General features: G+C 54.4%; 7 protein-coding genes across 7 annotated transcripts; 3 read left to right on the top strand and 4 right to left on the bottom strand.

Moving 5' to 3' along the window:
- Positions 1 to 582: 582 nt before the first annotated feature.
- Positions 583 to 1,620, top strand: CDEST_03511 (Putative 2EXR domain-containing protein; the record flags this gene model as incomplete). Its single annotated transcript, XM_062919670.1, has 1 exon — positions 583 to 1,620. The coding sequence occupies one exon, from the start codon at positions 583 to 585 to the stop codon at positions 1,618 to 1,620; it is 1,038 nt and encodes a 345-aa protein (XP_062775721.1).
- A 235-nt stretch (positions 1,621 to 1,855) lies between these two features.
- On the bottom strand, positions 1,856 to 3,983 carry CDEST_03510 (Putative major facilitator superfamily, MFS transporter superfamily; the record flags this gene model as incomplete). The annotated part of the gene is made up of 6 exons (XM_062919669.1): positions 1,856 to 2,254; positions 2,320 to 2,480; positions 2,570 to 3,079; positions 3,142 to 3,518; positions 3,608 to 3,657; positions 3,747 to 3,983. The coding sequence occupies 6 exons, from the start codon at positions 3,981 to 3,983 to the stop codon at positions 1,856 to 1,858; spliced, it is 1,734 nt and encodes a 577-aa protein (XP_062775720.1).
- Positions 3,984 to 5,351: 1,368 nt separating this feature from the next.
- Positions 5,352 to 5,903, bottom strand: CDEST_03509 (uncharacterized protein; the record flags this gene model as incomplete). Its single annotated transcript, XM_062919668.1, has 1 exon — positions 5,352 to 5,903. One exon carries the CDS (start codon positions 5,901 to 5,903, stop codon positions 5,352 to 5,354), a length of 552 nt encoding a protein of 183 aa, XP_062775719.1.
- A 1,676-nt stretch (positions 5,904 to 7,579) lies between these two features.
- CDEST_03508 (uncharacterized protein) lies at positions 7,580 to 8,231 on the bottom strand (the record flags this gene model as incomplete). The annotated part of the gene is made up of 2 exons (XM_062919667.1): positions 7,580 to 8,126; positions 8,182 to 8,231. The coding sequence occupies 2 exons, from the start codon at positions 8,229 to 8,231 to the stop codon at positions 7,580 to 7,582; spliced, it is 597 nt and encodes a 198-aa protein (XP_062775718.1).
- Positions 8,232 to 8,879: 648 nt separating this feature from the next.
- Positions 8,880 to 10,259, top strand: CDEST_03507 (Putative alpha/beta hydrolase-1; the record flags this gene model as incomplete). Its single annotated transcript, XM_062919666.1, has 1 exon — positions 8,880 to 10,259. The coding sequence occupies one exon, from the start codon at positions 8,880 to 8,882 to the stop codon at positions 10,257 to 10,259; it is 1,380 nt and encodes a 459-aa protein (XP_062775717.1).
- Positions 10,260 to 10,459: 200 nt separating this feature from the next.
- CDEST_03506 (Putative GroES-like superfamily, alcohol dehydrogenase-like, NAD(P)-binding domain superfamily) lies at positions 10,460 to 11,656 on the bottom strand (the record flags this gene model as incomplete). Its single annotated transcript, XM_062919665.1, has 2 exons — positions 10,460 to 11,003; positions 11,064 to 11,656. 2 exons carry the CDS (start codon positions 11,654 to 11,656, stop codon positions 10,460 to 10,462), a joined length of 1,137 nt encoding a protein of 378 aa, XP_062775716.1.
- A 318-nt stretch (positions 11,657 to 11,974) lies between these two features.
- CDEST_03505 (uncharacterized protein) lies at positions 11,975 to 13,718 on the top strand (the record flags this gene model as incomplete). The annotated part of the gene is made up of 2 exons (XM_062919664.1): positions 11,975 to 11,989; positions 12,441 to 13,718. The coding sequence occupies 2 exons, from the start codon at positions 11,975 to 11,977 to the stop codon at positions 13,716 to 13,718; spliced, it is 1,293 nt and encodes a 430-aa protein (XP_062775715.1).
- Positions 13,719 to 16,845: the final 3,127 nt, after the last annotated feature.

The following is a 16,845-nucleotide window of genomic DNA, read 5'->3' as shown; positions in this document are numbered from 1 at the left end:
AGAGGCAATCAAAGAAACCTAATTGCAAGCTTATGCTAAGACCGCAGGGATAGCCCACAATACACTGTCAATACACATCCTTAACCGTCAAGGCGACAAACTGTCAAAACCCCCGACGTTCGGGCAGCGAAACCGCCGAAGGTCACAAGACAGCCAAAACTTCACAAAACTTAGGCTCATATCGGCCCGAAACAACAAAATCCAAAACTTCAAACTCTTTTGACCATATCCGATGAATGAACTGCTGCGACGGAGCTCTGCAACCATCCACAGTGGAAGCCCCCAGGTGGGAGCCGTGTAATTATGGGTCACAGAACAAAAATCTCCGTGACTCGACTTGCCGGGCGGGACGGGCTCGGGTCCGAACCCAACTCCCCAGGAGTCACCAAAGCTGTCAAAGGCGTGACCCATGGCACGGATCCCACTGTTTCGAGCCTCCCTCTGCATTCCAACGAAAGAACTCGATCATTCGTTTGACTTGGCTGGGTTGATAGAGACACACGGTTTTGAAGAAGCCTATCCGGTGTCTTCGTGCCTAACACTTCATTCGTCGGAATCATTCATTCGAATAGGTTTCTCGATATGGCAACTCCAGCAGCTTTTTCTTTATTTTCCAACCTCCCTATCGAACTCCGCCTCAGTATCTGGGAGGAGACTGTATCCAGCCCATCCATCCACATATTTGACGTCTGCTTTCCATCACGGCGTGGGAACGACCGCAGCGAGCGCGCCTTTGAAGAGGCGAGCTCCGCCAGTTACCAAAGCCAAAGCGTGCGTTGGAAAAGGTACAAAAACAGCGTTTTCCTGGACTCTCTGGAAGTCACCACTGGCGATGATCAACTCACGGGCCCAGAGCCGCATCCCGTACAACATGTGCAGGATCCTAGCGTTTACCGGCAACGCCGTGCTCTACACTTGACCTGCAGGGAAGCATTCTCGTCTTCGGCCCTGAGGACGAACAGGGTCAACACGGTGTATCTCCCTGGTCGTGGACGCAAGTTTGAATATGACAACGACCGAGATGTGATATTCCTGCGCTTATGGGATAGGAATAGGCCGATTGGTGCCCGGTCGACGTCTTCGGAGCAAGTGAATTCCTCAGTCAGCAGCATCACTGAGGTACTCGAGGCCTGTTGGAGCGCGGAGATGGCCCTGACAGTGTATCAGGCACGGCGTATCGCCATCGACGTGGATGAGACGACTATGCGTTTGTGCATTGGTGAGGTCGCCTGTCTGGCGTCCTGTTTCCAAAAAGGACTTGAGGTGCTCTATTTGGTCGATCACCAGACGGGTGACAGTGGAGGTGATACAAGGTGCCGTTATGTTGCTGCAGATCTGCAAAGGAGGGGTGGTCTCTACAGGCAGTTGCATAGCAGCATTCTGCAAGAAAACCTGACGAGAGTGCCGGATCTTATTCGTGGGGTAGGAAGAGAATACCGGGAGGTGTTTGACTTGGAAAGGCTCTCATGGAGCGAGTCGCATCCTGCCTATACGTTCGCCCGTCTCGTCACAGAATATGTTCGCAGTCAGCAGCTCGATGCTGGCGCGGAAGAGTTTAAAGGCGTCCGGATACTTGTAGTTGAAGACGAAAGCGTCTGGAGCCACGATACAGTGTGTTAGAGCTAGTGGATACTACTTTCCAAGATTAATGAGTGTGGTCTACGCGTTTATCGAAATATCTATGCCGCGAGTATCTACCAGCACACTTCTATTCTCTAGTTACATACGATAAGAGCCCCTATGTCTTCTAAGGATTCCGTGAAAATGCTGTGATTCCAGCGTTACTCGCCTGACGACTTACTAGGCGCCGAAAATCCTCAGCATGAACCAACCTGGCCAAGGCAAAGAGAAGCTGTCACGTCTTGTCAGCCCCGTTGGACCCCTGGGCCGCCGTAGAGTCCTCTTTCTTCTTCACGCTATAGAAACCTAAGCCCCACGAGAACAAAAACATTCCCATCGACAGTCCTGTTGCGATGTACATGGTCCGTTGAAAGCCAGTAGCCCAGGCTTTCACAACGTTCGGTAGGTCCTCCGCAGACACCTTACTTCTGTATGCCGTAGCGCCGGCGGCAATAATGACCCTGGGGTTGACGTCAGGGGCAAGGGCGGCGATTTGGCCCACAACGGTGCTGTCAAAGACAGTGTTTCCGATGCTGATGAGTACGGCGACGGCCAGTCCCTGGAAGAAAACAAGAACCGTCAACGCAACTGCAACCTGTGTCGGCGGGATGGCGGTTTGTATAGCAACAATTGACTGGTTCAACTAGTAAGTGCTTGCGATTTGTCATGAATGAGGGTCCAATGCAGAGGACAACCCACCATTTGCATCCCCAAACCTCGTCCAGACCCGTATAGTATCTGGTAGCCAATCCACTCCCCCGCCCTTGTGGTGGGAGACCAAGTTGACATTAAACCAGAGCCTACGGTGAGAAGGATGGCAGCAAACACAGCGAATGGCAAGTAATATCCGAGCCTCGTAACTGCAAAGACACAAGCATCAGTACCACGGAAGCAGTGAAAATAGAGCTACGACTGTCAGCTTATGCACTCGGGATGATGTGTGCCTTACCCATCATGCCTGAGATCACGGTAAAGAAGATGGAGCTAAACATACTCGGCAGCATGTGAATGCCGCTCTCCATCGGACTGTCTCCAAGAATGCTTTGGAAGAAGATGGGGATGGAATATGTCGCGATGTAGGTAACTCCAAAAAGGAAAATGTTCACCATCGACGCGGAGGCCACGACTCTGTTCGTGAGCATCTTGAGCGGTATCGTGGCGTTCTCTCCGGCTCGATACTCCCATACCACAAAGAGTATCGTCGCCACGGCGAACCCGGAAAAGAGTCCGATGACGGTGGCGCTGTTCCAGGGATATTCGCCACCACCATAGTGCAACGCCAGAAGAAGCTGGACGACGCTGCCGATGAGGATGGCCGAGCTGACGACGTCGAACTTTTGCACAATATTACGATCCGTGAGCACTGCGGCGACCTTGGGCTTCGGCATCTGCTCTGGGATATATACCAGCGCTAGAAGGATGCAAGCAAAGCCGCCGATGGGCAGATTGATGAAGAAACCTGCGATGTTCAGTGGTCAGCGGCATGGCTTTTTGGTAGGCGGGAGATGGAATTGGGCTTACACCAGCGCCAGGTGCTGTACTGCGTCAACGCCCCTCCGATGAGCGGGCCTGCTATCAGCCCGATCTGGGAGATGCCGATCATGATCCCCATCATGACGGGACGTTTCTGTGCTTCGACCATTGCGTAGACTATGATCATCGATCCGTTGAAGAGCCCTGCCCCGCCGGCGCCGGCAATCGCTCTACCGGCAATGAACATGGGCGACGACTTGGCCAGTCCACAGATCAGGGAGCCGACCTCGAACAAGATGAGGAAGATGATGTACGTCCGCTTCATCTGGTTAGCCTCACCCCCCCGTGCGTGATGATTTGGAAGAACTCTCACCTTGTTACTAAAGTAGGTGAAGAGCTTTCCCGTCAGTGGTTGGAGGGCCGAGCTAAACTAGGTCAGCTCTCTGCTATGGTGGGTTTGGCGACGGACTGTTTGTGTAATGCTTACACTGTTAGCTGATACGAGCTGACATACCAGCCAATGTCCTTGACGGAATGGAACTCGTCGGTAATGGTAGGAGTTGCCTAGAGATTCATCATAGTCAGTGAGAATTCCTTCGGTGATGCAGGTGCGTAAACGAAGTAGTCACAGGTACAGGTACAGGTGCACATACCGTAGAGAGAATGGAGCTGTCGAGGTTGATCAGGATGGCGCTGAGATTCAAGGCGGCCATAGCAATAAGGAGCTTGTACCCCGTTACATATGTCGGGGTATTGCTGTTCACCTTCATGGCCTCAGGCTGATCTCTCAGTCCAGCCTCCGGAGACTCGTTTCTCAATATTTGTAAGTCATGTTCTTCGGTGACGGTCAACTTGCCGTCCTCTCTGTCGGATGTTTGTGAATCCAGCATCTTTCTGTCCACTTGCGTCTGTCGTAGATGAATGTAGAGAATTACAGTGACAATACAATGCTGCTTTGCGATGGAGAGAGAATGCCACTTGTACAGCAGTCAGGTAGGTGCATGCCGTCCCTAAGTATAATAGGATCCAAGGCCCACCTGTTTTTAGCAGCTTCGCCTCCAGGGTGAACCGAAGACGGGCATAAAATAGCGGCCTTCCCAGAGGTCACCGGCGAGTCAGACACAGTGATCGCATTTGGTTGCAGTAGCTTTTGTGACGATTCAACGGGGGGCGAACGTTCGGGGCTTCGGTTCATACCCTGATTCAGCACGTCCGGCTCGAGAGCCATCACCCATGAACAACGATCAGCTACCCAAGTTTGGACGTGTCTCCATTGTTTTAGAGCAGGAGGACAAACAACGCATGCGCCCATTGTGTGGTTCACATAGTGTGCGACATTGTCTTGTAATTCTATGCTCGAGACTGGCCCCCACGTTAGCACCTTTGCATTGCCGCCTGTCATGAATCGCTTGAAGAGAAGATCCTCCGCCTCGCGCCCGCGCCAGGGAATGGTTGGTTTGACCCCGCATTCGGCGTTCAAGCCCAAGATCAACGGACGGCATGTACCTTGAAGTATTGGCTTCTATTGCTTCGAAACAACGATGCGGGCTAATGCACGCCGCACGTCTCGCAGCTGATGACTTTGAGCTAATTTTACGTTACGAAAAGCTTGTGGCTGTTATACTTCCTGATCCGGATATGTTAATAAGCACCGTTGGTGATAGAGTCAGCAGTCAGTCGAGGCGCCCCTGCTCAATGCTACCTGCTTGTGCGTTGAGATAAAGAGGGTATTGAAACATTGGACTACGATGGTATCCGGCCGAAGTTATATACCCTTGCTTAGTATTCCCCCTACTAATCTCGGTTTAGCTAACATTTGCAGTACTTCTGGTCTGTTAGCGAATGAAAAGGGCGGAAGGTGCATTGTAACTCTGCAACTAATAAGGTTGTAACTGTGGTATAAACGTTAGAGCATAACAACTGAACCCTTCAACCCTGTAGTTGTGTGATGACACGAAAGTTATCTTGGCGTCTAGAAAACATACATTTCCGTATCTGCGTTTTCCAAGGGGGTCCGTCGGGCAGGTCGGTCCCCGACAAAAGAAAGCTTAACCTTCAGCGCATTACCTTGTTCAGACTCCCAGCCGTTTACTCAATACAAGGGCCAAGTCTGGTCTGTGATCAGTAATACTGGCTCTCTTGCATTCTGGTTACTCAAAGTGATTGTAAAAGTTCCCTTCACTGGACTCTAATGCCCCTAGTCTATCACAGTCTGAGAGTGCTCTGAATCGCGCGCGCGCGCGCGATGACCATGACTCTTAGAAACCGTGGGACTCTCCAAGAGGCACAGTCCTGCAACGGCTCCAGTGTCCGAGCTGAGCCCGGAGGAGCCCAAGCTCTTCACGGAACGCAGCCGCCGCGCTCTCCATGCACCTGTTTTGTTCCTTGAACTCGCCCCCAAACACACACCGGTCGCTCTCGTTTCCTGACAGAATGGCATCCAGCGTCGGCTCCGCCTCTTCAAGGCTCGACTGAAGACCCCGTGATTGGGTTCGCATCGTCCCCAGCGGGGTACCAGACCCGACACCGACATAGTGTCGCTCCGGGACACCCAGATGCACGCCTACAGTGTTCAGCTTATGGATCACGACCTGTATGAGCACGAGGATCTTGAGTTCGTCGTCTCCGTCGAGGACGATGTCCTCAACGCGCAGGTCGTACAGCAAATCTGTCATATTTGCGCCGCTCCGTAATCCAGAGTAAACTTCGGTAAACATCTGGCGGTACGCCTGGAAGATCTTGGCGTAGCACGACAGCAGCAGCAGCTTGGTAGGTCCGTCAACGGCCAACGGGAACCTTTCGGGTTCCATTCGGTCTGAAGCTGTGTTATGGACTTGCCCCCTAGACTTTCTGGCCAGATTGCTCAGAGTCTGCGTGTGTTGTAGGATGCTTCGGAGTATTGCCGTTGGCCTCGGTTGATCTGATACGTTCGATGTTGGGCAGGCATTCTTATACCGGACAGGCCAAGCGGGGACCAGCTCGAAAAGGCAGGCCGTGAGACTGGCGACATCACTTGTCAATGACTCACTTGAGATGCTCTCTGGCTAACTAGTCTCATCCTAGGAGACTTCATCTGGCTTCTGGTGGCCCTTCCGAGATGATGGCGACGTTTCTGATGCCGACTCGAGCGAATCAGTTGAGGGCGAAAAAGCTCATTAGCTCTCCGTCGCTTTCATGAGACAAGTCTCCTGATAACGGCGGGCTCTCCAAGCCAGAATTGGTCTGCAGGTGCCGTCAGAAACAAGACAGACAGATAGATGCTCATCCCCATCTCAAGCTTTCTTTCTCAATAACCAAAATTTGTGGAGTGGAATGAAAGGACATCTACCGGGTGGTGACGTACTTTGAGAAGATCAACTGCAGTCGGTCCACTGTGGCTCTGTTCCCCGCAGGAATCCTGCCAGAGTGTTGATGGCAGGCCCGACATCGCATCCGGCATGAGATGTGATGAAGCTGACCCGGATCTGGCTGGCCGCGCACGAGCGGGACGCCCAACTTTGCGGTTGATATTCTTCTTGTACTGGACGCCTTTCCGACTGCATCGCTCACATGAGGCATCTGCACTCGAGCTCGAACTCGGCCAGTTGCACCGCAGCTTCTGCGCTCGACATCTCTCGCAGGCCTGGGTGTTGTTGGTACGCTTGAAGCGGTCGCTAGCAGACATGGTGATGGGTGTGCGGTGTTTTTTTCTTCTTTTTGTCTCAAGCTTTAGCAGATTTTGGTGCACATAGGTATGCCTCGAGGCGACATGAGAGGCTCGGAAGAGTGAAGTCGCCTTAGGGTAGACTCACTGACAAGCAAAGTCAAGTAAATCAGAACAGCCATTCACGACAGGCAACAGACTCACTACTTAATTTCGTCCGCCGATGCGATGGAAGCCAAAGCTGCTGGCGGCAGATGCGGCAGATGTATTTCTGCAGTTTGATCGGCACATAGAGGTACCGTTATTAATTAACACTGACAGTCCCTCCCATTGGTAGCACTTTGAGTCGTAAGCAAGTAGCATGCAGTTGCTGAGCTGACTCGTGATAAGGTTAAAGGGTTGTTTAGTCCTAATGTACGAGCGAAGGCTCGCCTGCATGGCCGGAACTCTGATAATTAGTGCAGCCCAAGCGCCCGTTTTACTTTTATACACCCATGACTTCACCCGCGGAGGCCGGAGAGGTTTTCACAGTATGTATCGAAACTTAGTGTACAACGTAGGCCGTACTAAAGAATAAAGATTTGTTCCAACATCAGAGCAGGGCAGATTTGCACGTCATCTAAGTCTGTTACATCATACCATCTACTGAACGCAAGGTGAAGAGTATATAGAGGCCCTTAAGGGTGGAATCAATGAGTCTTGCTAGGGTTAGTAGGTTGCTTGCCAGCTGTCCAAGGACGGCTGCAGGCTGTATTTGGAGCAGTAGATATTGTAGAAGCCGTGAGCAGTTTATAAGGTTTGCAGATGCAGAGAAGAGACTCTATGATGCGTTTCCTCTCGAAACTATGGGCTCGATCGCAGTAGACCCCTTATGCTCACGTAAATAAAAATGACCAAAGACACCGATCCCAGGGCAATCGACGCTTCTGGCAAATGACACGTCCAACACACCCCGAGGTTCTTGGCTACCGCAGCCACAGTCAACATCCAGCTTGGCCCGTCGGTAACAATCATGTGCTCCAGGTTGACTCGACGATATTCTTTGAAAAAGTACGCCACTTTCTCTGCGCTGTATGTCTGATCGCCTCCTCTGCTGATCTTTATCAGAGCAGCAGTCACCTCACGCGGCCGAGGGTGTCCCATATTGCAGACCAGGGCGGCAGCCCATATCCAACGAGGAGCACCCCCATGCGTCATTCCATCAGGTGATCCTATGTACAAGTTGAGACCGATGAAAGTGATGTTGAACATGAAGACAAGAGCCATCGACCACGCGAAGCCCGCAAATATCTCAACCCATTGAACAAAGACCTCACGGCATGGTTCAGGGCGCAGTTTCGGGTTCTGAAAACTTCGGAAGGCGACGCCTTGGGCGTATGAGCCCATCAGGCTACAAGATGCGGCTGTCAGATGTTTTCGAAAGGCGGCCAGGTTATGATACTCACAACGCTGATGATGTGATCAATGGGGCTACGTGAATCATGGTGACAGCCATGTTGCAAAGGGTACTTTCAAGGATCTTGTGTCGGTTGACTGACTGGGCTGGGATGACTGGGAACGACAAAACCTAGTCAATGGAGGATAAGATGTAATTGCCAAATAAGAGGGAACAGTTTGAAGAAGTGCCAGAAGTCTTTCTTCTGGGTATGCATAGAGAATATGCCCCGGACAAGAGGACTGAGCGAGACAGCTAGCTTCGTATCTGGGAAGGTTCGCGGTAGCCCAGAAAGAAATTGGGAGAGTCCTTTTGCCGATCCTTTCAGTCAGTGCCATCTTCCGGCGGTGTCCTCCAACTTGGAGCATACGCTACTTTCGTTCCGATATCCTTCGAACCGAGCTCTAAACTTCCGAAGCTACTTGCATCAACCTCCGAACTGGGGACCCCAAGACATGGTCAGAGCTCATCAGCCGAATGTGGAACTGGCTTTGGGGTAGGATTTGCTTTTGAGTGGAATTGGCTTTGGAGTTGGCGTTCAACGACAGAGCTCCCGCTTTGGCTTACTTCGTGGTCTGGCAGTCCCCAGTCCTCCCAGTTTTGCCACAGACATTGGAGAAGTGCCTCCATTCTAGTTGTCCCCAAGTCACAACATTATCAGAGACCCTCAATTCGCCCGTTACAGGATCCAGGTCCCTCCCCTCACCAATGGGAAGTGCACGAAACTCGCTCAACTTCAACGAACAACCGCCCAGCGTCATGATGCATCACTTCTTCTCGTCCCCCTTTTACAACTTTGAGCTCACGCGCATCTTGGGAACCACCGCCGCGGGGGGTTGCGACGTGGCCGAGTTCCTCGAGGCCGTGGGCGAGATCAAGAAGCACGATCCCGAGAGCTGGTACCGGGCCTGGTGGCGGCAGGCGAGCCGCGCCAGCCAGGCCGCCGCCGATGCCGGCCTTCGCGGGCTCGCGCCGCTGGCCAGGGCCGCGTACCTACGGGCCGCAAACTACTACCGGGCTGCGCCGTACATGCTGCCGACGACTGATCGGCGCGTCGTCAAGTGCGCCGAGCTGAGCGCCGAGCACTTTGAGAAAGCCACCCAGTTCATGGAGGGCAGAGTCCTGAACATGGCGTTCCACCTGGGTAACATTGTGATCCCCGGCCGGCTGTTTTTGCCGCCCGAGTCGAAGAGGCTCCGGGACAACCAGAAGACGCCGCTGCTCATCAACTGCGGCGGGGCGGATCCCACCATGGAAGAGCTGTATTTCGTCTTTGGCACCTTGGGTCCCGAGCTCGGCTACGGCGTCCTCACCTTCGACGGGCCGGGCCAGGGCCTCACGCTGAAGCGGGACGCCGAGTTCATGAGGCCCGACTACGAAAAGGTCCTGTCGTGTGTCCTCGACGGGGTATGGGCGCTGGCCAAGGAACGGCCCGACGCCAATCTCGACCTGGATCGCGTGTGCGTGGCGGGCATCTCCATGGGCGGGTACATCTCCCTCCGCACCGCCGCCGCCGAGCCCGCCCGCGTCGCGGCTTGCGTCTCGGCCGATCCGGTCTACGACATGTGGGAGTTGACCATGACCAGACTCCCCGGGTGGTACGTCCGCATGTGGCTGAGCGGCTGGGTCTCGGACGGCTTCTTCGACTGGTCCTGCAACGCGCATATGCGACTCGACTTCCCAACACGCTGGGAGTTCGGCACGACCATGCACGTGATGGGCCAGAGGCGGCCTGCGGACGTGTTGCGCGAGTTCAGGAGATACTCGCTGCGCTGGCGACCCGAAGACGACATGTCGAAAGGGAAGGGCGGAGACGAGGAGAGAGGCGGCGCCACCATCTTGTCGCAAGTCAGATGTCCTGTTCTGGTCACGGGCGCGTCGCAGGCCATCTATCAGCTGCCCGATGCAAGCACCCAGAGAATCATGGAAGAGCTCGTCAACGTCCCGGATGAGAAGAAGGAGGTCTGGATCCCGCAAACCGTGGGAGCCGGTGCTTTAACGGGCAAGGTTGGAGCGTGGAACTCTCTGGCCACGGAAACGTTTTCGTTCCTTGACAGACAGCTAGGTATTAGTAGGCCGTCGCGATGAGATTGTTTTGTGCCGTGCCTGGGCTGGAAGCTTCTCTTCTGTGATGGGTATTTATCGTTCCAAATAGCTAGTTATGCTCATGTCCCTGATTTTCTATGAGAGCCTCGAGTCTTTCTTTTTCTCATACGAAATTATGACGTCCAAGAATGATACAAGGAGCTGTTTTTGTTCAACATCATGAATCTTATTCTTTGGACACATCAAACAACTTTATAGACCAGTTTCTCGCCGCTCACCAGCTTCTTCTGAAGCATCTCAACACCCTCGGGAACACGTTCCAGTCCACCCTCCATCAGCTTCACAGGATGCGGTCGAAGCAAACCCTTGTCCACGAGGTCTTGAACGACCGTACGAAACCACCATTTGCCAAAGGCACGCCTTTCCGGCCGCGGCTTGCTGTAATACGGCCCCGTGAGCCCTTCCTCTCTCCCGATCATGCTCGTGCCCATGACGTAGGTCCACTTGATGATTCTTCGAGTTGTACCGCTGCCGTCGAGGACGTCTTCCGGCAAGGCTTCGAGCCCGGCATAGCGCCCGCCGGAACGTCCGATCGCCTTGTTGGCAACCAGGATGGACTTTGGATCAACGATGGTATCCAGCACATGGTGCAGAGTGTTCTCGGTGTACGCGCGTATATCCGCGGCGCAAGAGGAACTACTGTAGTCAAACGTGCGCTCCGCTCCGTACGACTCTACCATGGCGGCGTTTCGAGGCGAGCATGTTGCGATTACTCGGTAGCCGCATCTGCATCGTGGTTAGTCAGTATCCATGTGGCGTTTTGAAATCTTGGGATATCCCACTTACAGTTTTGCCAGTTGGATGGCCATGGTCCCCGAGGCTGTGCTGCCCCCATATACGAGAACGAAAGAAGCCTTGCCATCCGCCACGAATTGGTCCAGTCCAAACGGGAGACCGAGTGCGTCGTCGGCGAACAAGCCCAGGCCCACGGTAGCCACACAGCAGCCCCCGACTGTCGCGGCGTCGGTGAGATCCCACGGCCGCGGGATCTTCCATAAGAGGTCAGCGAGAGCGCAAGTGTACTCGGCAAAGGCGCCGGCTTGCGGGTCAAAGGGATTCGCGCCGTGGACAGCACCGGCTACAGCGTCACCGACTCGGATGCCCAAAGCTGGGTCGAGTCCGTGTCCGGTTGCCACCACGACTCCGGAGAAGTCCATGCCGCACCCGGCACCGGGGCACGGGAACTGCGTGGTCATCTTCCAGTCCGACGGGTTTACCGCGACGGCATGAACGCGGACCAAGACCTCGTCGAATGCGGGCTTGGGCACAGGTCGGTCCGTGACGATCTGGAGCTTCCCGGCAGGGCTTTCGGCCTGGACGACGGCCCGTTGCCTGTCGGGCAATGTCGGGGGGAGAGAATGGTGACCAATGGAGCCCATGATGCTCTGAAGTCGATCTTGTTTGCTATCTTCAAGCCACTCCGAGTTGCCTCCTCCCGCAACGATACCACTTATCACAACTTATGCTTCAGAACTTGCTTGCATTTGCATCATCAAGACGCTCCCCGAAACGCCATGTCGTGACGACTCCTGGATCCCGATTGATCCAGCGATATCTCCGAGTCATTCCAAGCTTTGCGAGGTGGCTTCAGAGGCAAACTTCCGACTACCCCGAATTGTCCGATCGTGCAGCTATTTATTCACGGGCCATTCTGCAGACAGTCCAAAGTGACACCAAGGGCCCATCCACTAACGAATATGAGAACTCAAAAGGTAGGTTTTCATTTCGAATTCCGTACGCGTGTTTCGGTGCTTTGGAGCATACAGAACATGCACGCGTGAACACTACAAGCCTTTGAGTTCGAGCGTTGAATCCAAAAGAAGCCATCCCTCCCCTATTGCGTTGCATATAATCGGCACCGAGGCTACGGCCGCTCAGCAATTGCAATTGCATCTGCATACGACATGCGGCGGCCCCTTGCCAAGCGACCTCGCTCTCTCCTCCTCACGAGTTCGTTCATCCGCCGGTTTTGAGTTTCACTTTCAAGTCAGCTTGCGCTAGACACCCGAGGCACGACGAAATTGAAGCACTGATACGATGTTCGGGTTGAACTTGAAGGGGTTCATGCTCGCCGGAGCTGCCACGACCATGGCATCTGCTTCCGCTCAACTGCTGCAGCAGCAACCCTTGATCCTGCAGGACGACCAGTCTTGAGGCGTCAAGGCCTTTAACGGAAAGGGCGCGAGCCAACCGCCTACCTTGGGGACGCAGGGATGCAAAGAGCACCGGATAACCGCCTACGAAACCGTGGCGGGAGATGTCCTCTTCGGCCCCCGTACGCCCAACGAACACCCGACCGTGGGCAAGCTGTCCGGCATCAACTCCACCTCCTGGGAGCAGTGGGTGTTTGACAGCGTGTCCGAGACGGGGTCCAGCGGCATCTTCCTGTCCCTCGGCCGGGACGCCTCCTACTACTTCTTCGGGCAGGGCAACCTGCACGTCGAGTTCTACGCCCTCCTGGACGACGGGACCAAGATCCAGGAACTGGCCTTCGTCGAAGCGTCCTCGGTCTACGACTGCGGTGATTTCGTGGCAAGTACGTGGACGTCAAGCAGCCACGCGTTTGAGTTCCGCGTGCCCAAAGACGCGGGAGCCGGCGGCGGCGGCAGCGGCGTCGGTGTCTCCACTTTTGCCGTGCGCACGCCGAAGTTCCGCGGCAACTTTCTGCTACTTGGCACGGCCCCGGGACACTTCCCGGATGGGGCCTTGCGTGCGTCGGCGGGCAGCAGCTCTACGCAGCTGGCGTCGGGGCTCCATATGCACAGCACCATCCCCGCAGCCCAGGTCCGGGGCAACATGACGTTCAAGGGCCGCGAGTTATCGTACTCCGGCGTAGGCGGCCACCTGCACCTGTGGGCCATCGACAACTGGTTCAAGATCATTTGGGGTTTCCGCATCCTCCGCGGCTCCGCCGGACCCTTTTCCTTCTTCTACTGGGAGCCCACGTCGCGGGTCGGGGGCAGAGTCCCGCACTACACAGCCGTTCTGTTCAAACACGGCAAAAAGCTTGTCTCGACACAAGCCACCACCCCCCCGTCGCATCAACCACAACAGGGCGGAGATTATGTTAGAGTCTCGGCAACCCAGCATGGCCGCGGAGCACGGGCTTTCGTCGTCGGCCGCCCGGCCTCGACGGGTCATGTCGTCGAATTCTGGTCCGCCGGCGGAGGGCACTGGCGCTTCGAGTTGGAGCACCAGCACGTTCAGGTCCAAATGCCATTCGGTAGAGACACGGGCCTCGCGGTTTTCACCAACCGCGTCTTTGGAGGAGAAGTTGGCGGCTGCCAATACTTGGGGAGCGCATTTTCCGAGGAAGCGGATTTCCCAGAGACTCTTGCTCAATGGAAGATCTGGCTTGTCTACGGCATTGGAATGGTGGGCCAGATGAAGGCGCGGGTGACGAGCTGGCTGAGTAGTTTGGGTTTGGAATCGTCCAACTGACATGGGGTCTTTTGGTTTTGGTCGCGAAGCAGACCGGACAAAGTGAGTCTTCGGGTTGAGTTTCACCTTCGCCGACAGAAAGTCGCCACCCGGATTCTACTTTGCAATAGTACTGTGAGCAGACATCACAGAAAATGGACTTCCGATATCTGGGCATCCGGATCTCGACCTCGGAGCTGCCCGAGATGTTCGAGATTAATTTGAAACATGTTTCTATTCAGGAAGTCCTCGTTTGTCGGGTCCATCGACGTATACATCCAAGCCTAGGGCTCAGAGGAGCCGCGCTGGCAACAATAAACAATGTAGAAATAGCTTTCACAACCGTATCGAGGCTCTCGTTCAGCCACACACTCTCACCCTCCTTGAAAGGCTATCTCGTTGAGCTCCTTTGGGGTCGTCATCATCCTAGCGACACCTTCATCACAGTAGATCACACACCACACCACAAGTATTGATGGTATCAAAGCTTCAGCTCCACTGGAATGCGGTGATGTGGTCCATGAAGGCCACATGGAGGAAAGTATTATGGGATCCAATTGGTTTTCTGGAATTCAGATCCGTTCATGTATGATAGACAGAATCAGCCCGGCCAGACAGTGACAGCCATTATCATCATCATCATCGTGGACTTCATACTCAATTTTCACACTTTTGCCCGCACCTTCAAGAGGACCTTTCTTATTCAATGGTGATCCAATCTACTCCATTCAGGTGATTTGGATCCAAGATTTGAGGTCTCTATCTTTTACCATATTGAGCACGACGATCTGAGTGCGACACTTCCAAGTAAGAGCCAAGGCACCGGGAAACCACATGCTATTTGCTGCAGCAGAGAAAACGATGCGGCATGCTGCCGTTTCATAACCGGCCTCGAGCGTCTCCAGCTTCACGCGGATAGACCGGCGTTCGTTACTACCCGGAGTCCTTACACTCATGCCTCCTGCATTGAGTTTGAAGGACTTAATATGTTGCATTCTTCTGTCCTGGGCTACTAGCATCTTCTCGCATACGACTATTTTGAGCAACGGAGATGTCCAAGTAGCAGGCAAACAAGAACAAAAACTTGGGAAGCCAATTGAGAAACTAGAATTGTTGCTAGTTTGGCAGAGGTCAGGTAACAGTTGAGTTGCGTCCGACGCCTTCCATGAAACCGATGACGCTTTTGTTCATGGCCCGATTTGATCCACGGCAAATACACGCAGACAGGCAAAGAAAGTCCTGGGCCGGCGTTCTTCGCAAGCCGCCGCGAATCTCTTTTCTCAGTCGGCCCAGGCGAATAAACCATGACTCTGCATCTGAAGTGACCCCGCCCGCAAGGAGCGGCGGACATTGAAGTGCAATATCTGGCGATGAGCAGCAAATGTTTCCACCCACGTGTGCGAAATCCGGGGCCCCATTGGCTCAGATGGAGGAGACCCCATTCTGGATCCCACCACAGGAACGACTGCACGTCCTTTTGGAACTGGACCCTTGTCTAGCCGTTTGATTCTAGACGCGAGCGTTGACTAGCCTACCTGAGGTGCTACTAGTTAGGGTGGCGGGTCGCGCACGAGAGAGGAGTTCAACCTCCCAAATGGGGGCGGACTCGAGCAGCTCCCTTTCGACGAGGGACGAGACAGATTGCGGGGGGGGGGGGGGGGGGGGGGGGGAGGTCGTCACAACTGTGAGATGACGGCAAAAGGTTGAATTGAATGTTGAAGGATTCAAGTATCGCCCGGAGATCGGCAAGTCGTGACGCTGATGTGTTCGATGTGTGCAACTGACTGATCAGATGATTGTCTACGCCGAAGCATCCTTTTTTTTTCCCCTTCCTTTCCAACGGCCTTCCCGGGAATTGGAAGGGTGCCGGTGGAATGGCATGGTATGGGCGCTCGCCCGTCATCCTCTGACCCTTGAAGATAAACCAAACCACATACGAAGCCGCCAACGGGGAAACGCCAACAGAGCACGTGGGCAACGAGCGTCAACCGCCACGAAGGGCCATCCGTAACGAGACATTGGGCACGCGACAGCTGCATTCTCTGCAATATCGACATTCCTAGACGGGCGTCGCCCCGGGACTTGGCTCCCTTCTTGGCAGCGGGATCATGGCGCATCCGACGATGAAAGTTCTCGATGCCAAGTGTGCCAAGCAGCGGGACTTCTAACCAGGGGGGTTATTGAGAGCCGCATAGAGAGGCACCTCGTTAACGACATGTAATCAATCGTCACGCACAAAGCCGTTCTGGCCGAGGCCATTAAAACTCGAAATTCCCTACTTGAAGAAAGAACAGAACCCGTCGATTCTCGAAGTTGTCGGCATCACTCATCGTTGCTAGGCCCAGGGCGCGCAGCTGCAACGTGTTCGAATGCCGCGCCGTGATTGGCGGGCTTTAAACGCGCCCATTTGAGATTCTGCCCCCGGCTGAATCCACGGATGGGTCGGCAGCTCCTGGGCTGACGCTGAACTGATGAGCATGTATGTACCTTTGGTGTGAAGGGACATGTCAGTCAGGGACTCCGTTGTACCAAGCTGCTGCTGGGATTGATCGGTCTCGTTCCGGGCGTTCGGTAGACGAAAAAGGCTAGCCCCCCTCGACTGTGCCGACGTGCTTCTTGCATGCTCGGTGAAGCCAACGACCAATTGTCGCCCCTTGGCAGTCTTCTCTAAATAGACCAACAGGTCAGAGTCGGGGGAGAAGACTGTCTGTCACCTTGGATGAACAGGCAAAGTGCCAAGTTGATGGCTACAGGTAGACGTTGTAACTGTTGGTTGGCCAAGCCTGCTAAGCTGTGGCCAAGAGTACTGATGGACGTGTCCACAAAGCTTGTCCAGACCCTCCCTGCCTGGGGGTGTGATCGACTCAGCAAATTCGTTATTCGATGCCATGCCGGGTTGTCCTGGGAATGGGGCAGAGAGAGACATGCCGAAAACTGTTCGAGCAGTGCTGCTCCGAATCGTCGGCGCCGTGCCTTCCATTCGACCAGTCCCCCATGCTATTTCGCGCCCATGTTCTCATGGTGAGCCTTCCCATTGGCCCACGATCAACATTGACACGAACGGGCCGTTGCGAGGTACTCTCTCATTGTGGGTAGGGGACAAAGTGGTGTTGCTCCTGGGCTCGGACGGCGGTCGGGAGGTGTCGTA

Source organism: Colletotrichum destructivum, chromosome 2 (genome assembly GCF_034447905.1).
Source record: "Colletotrichum destructivum chromosome 2, complete sequence".
Taxonomy (NCBI): Eukaryota; Fungi; Ascomycota; class Sordariomycetes; order Glomerellales; family Glomerellaceae; genus Colletotrichum; species Colletotrichum destructivum.
The sequence above is the reverse complement of the archived record's forward strand: the minus strand, read 5'-3'. Positions and strand labels throughout refer to the sequence as shown.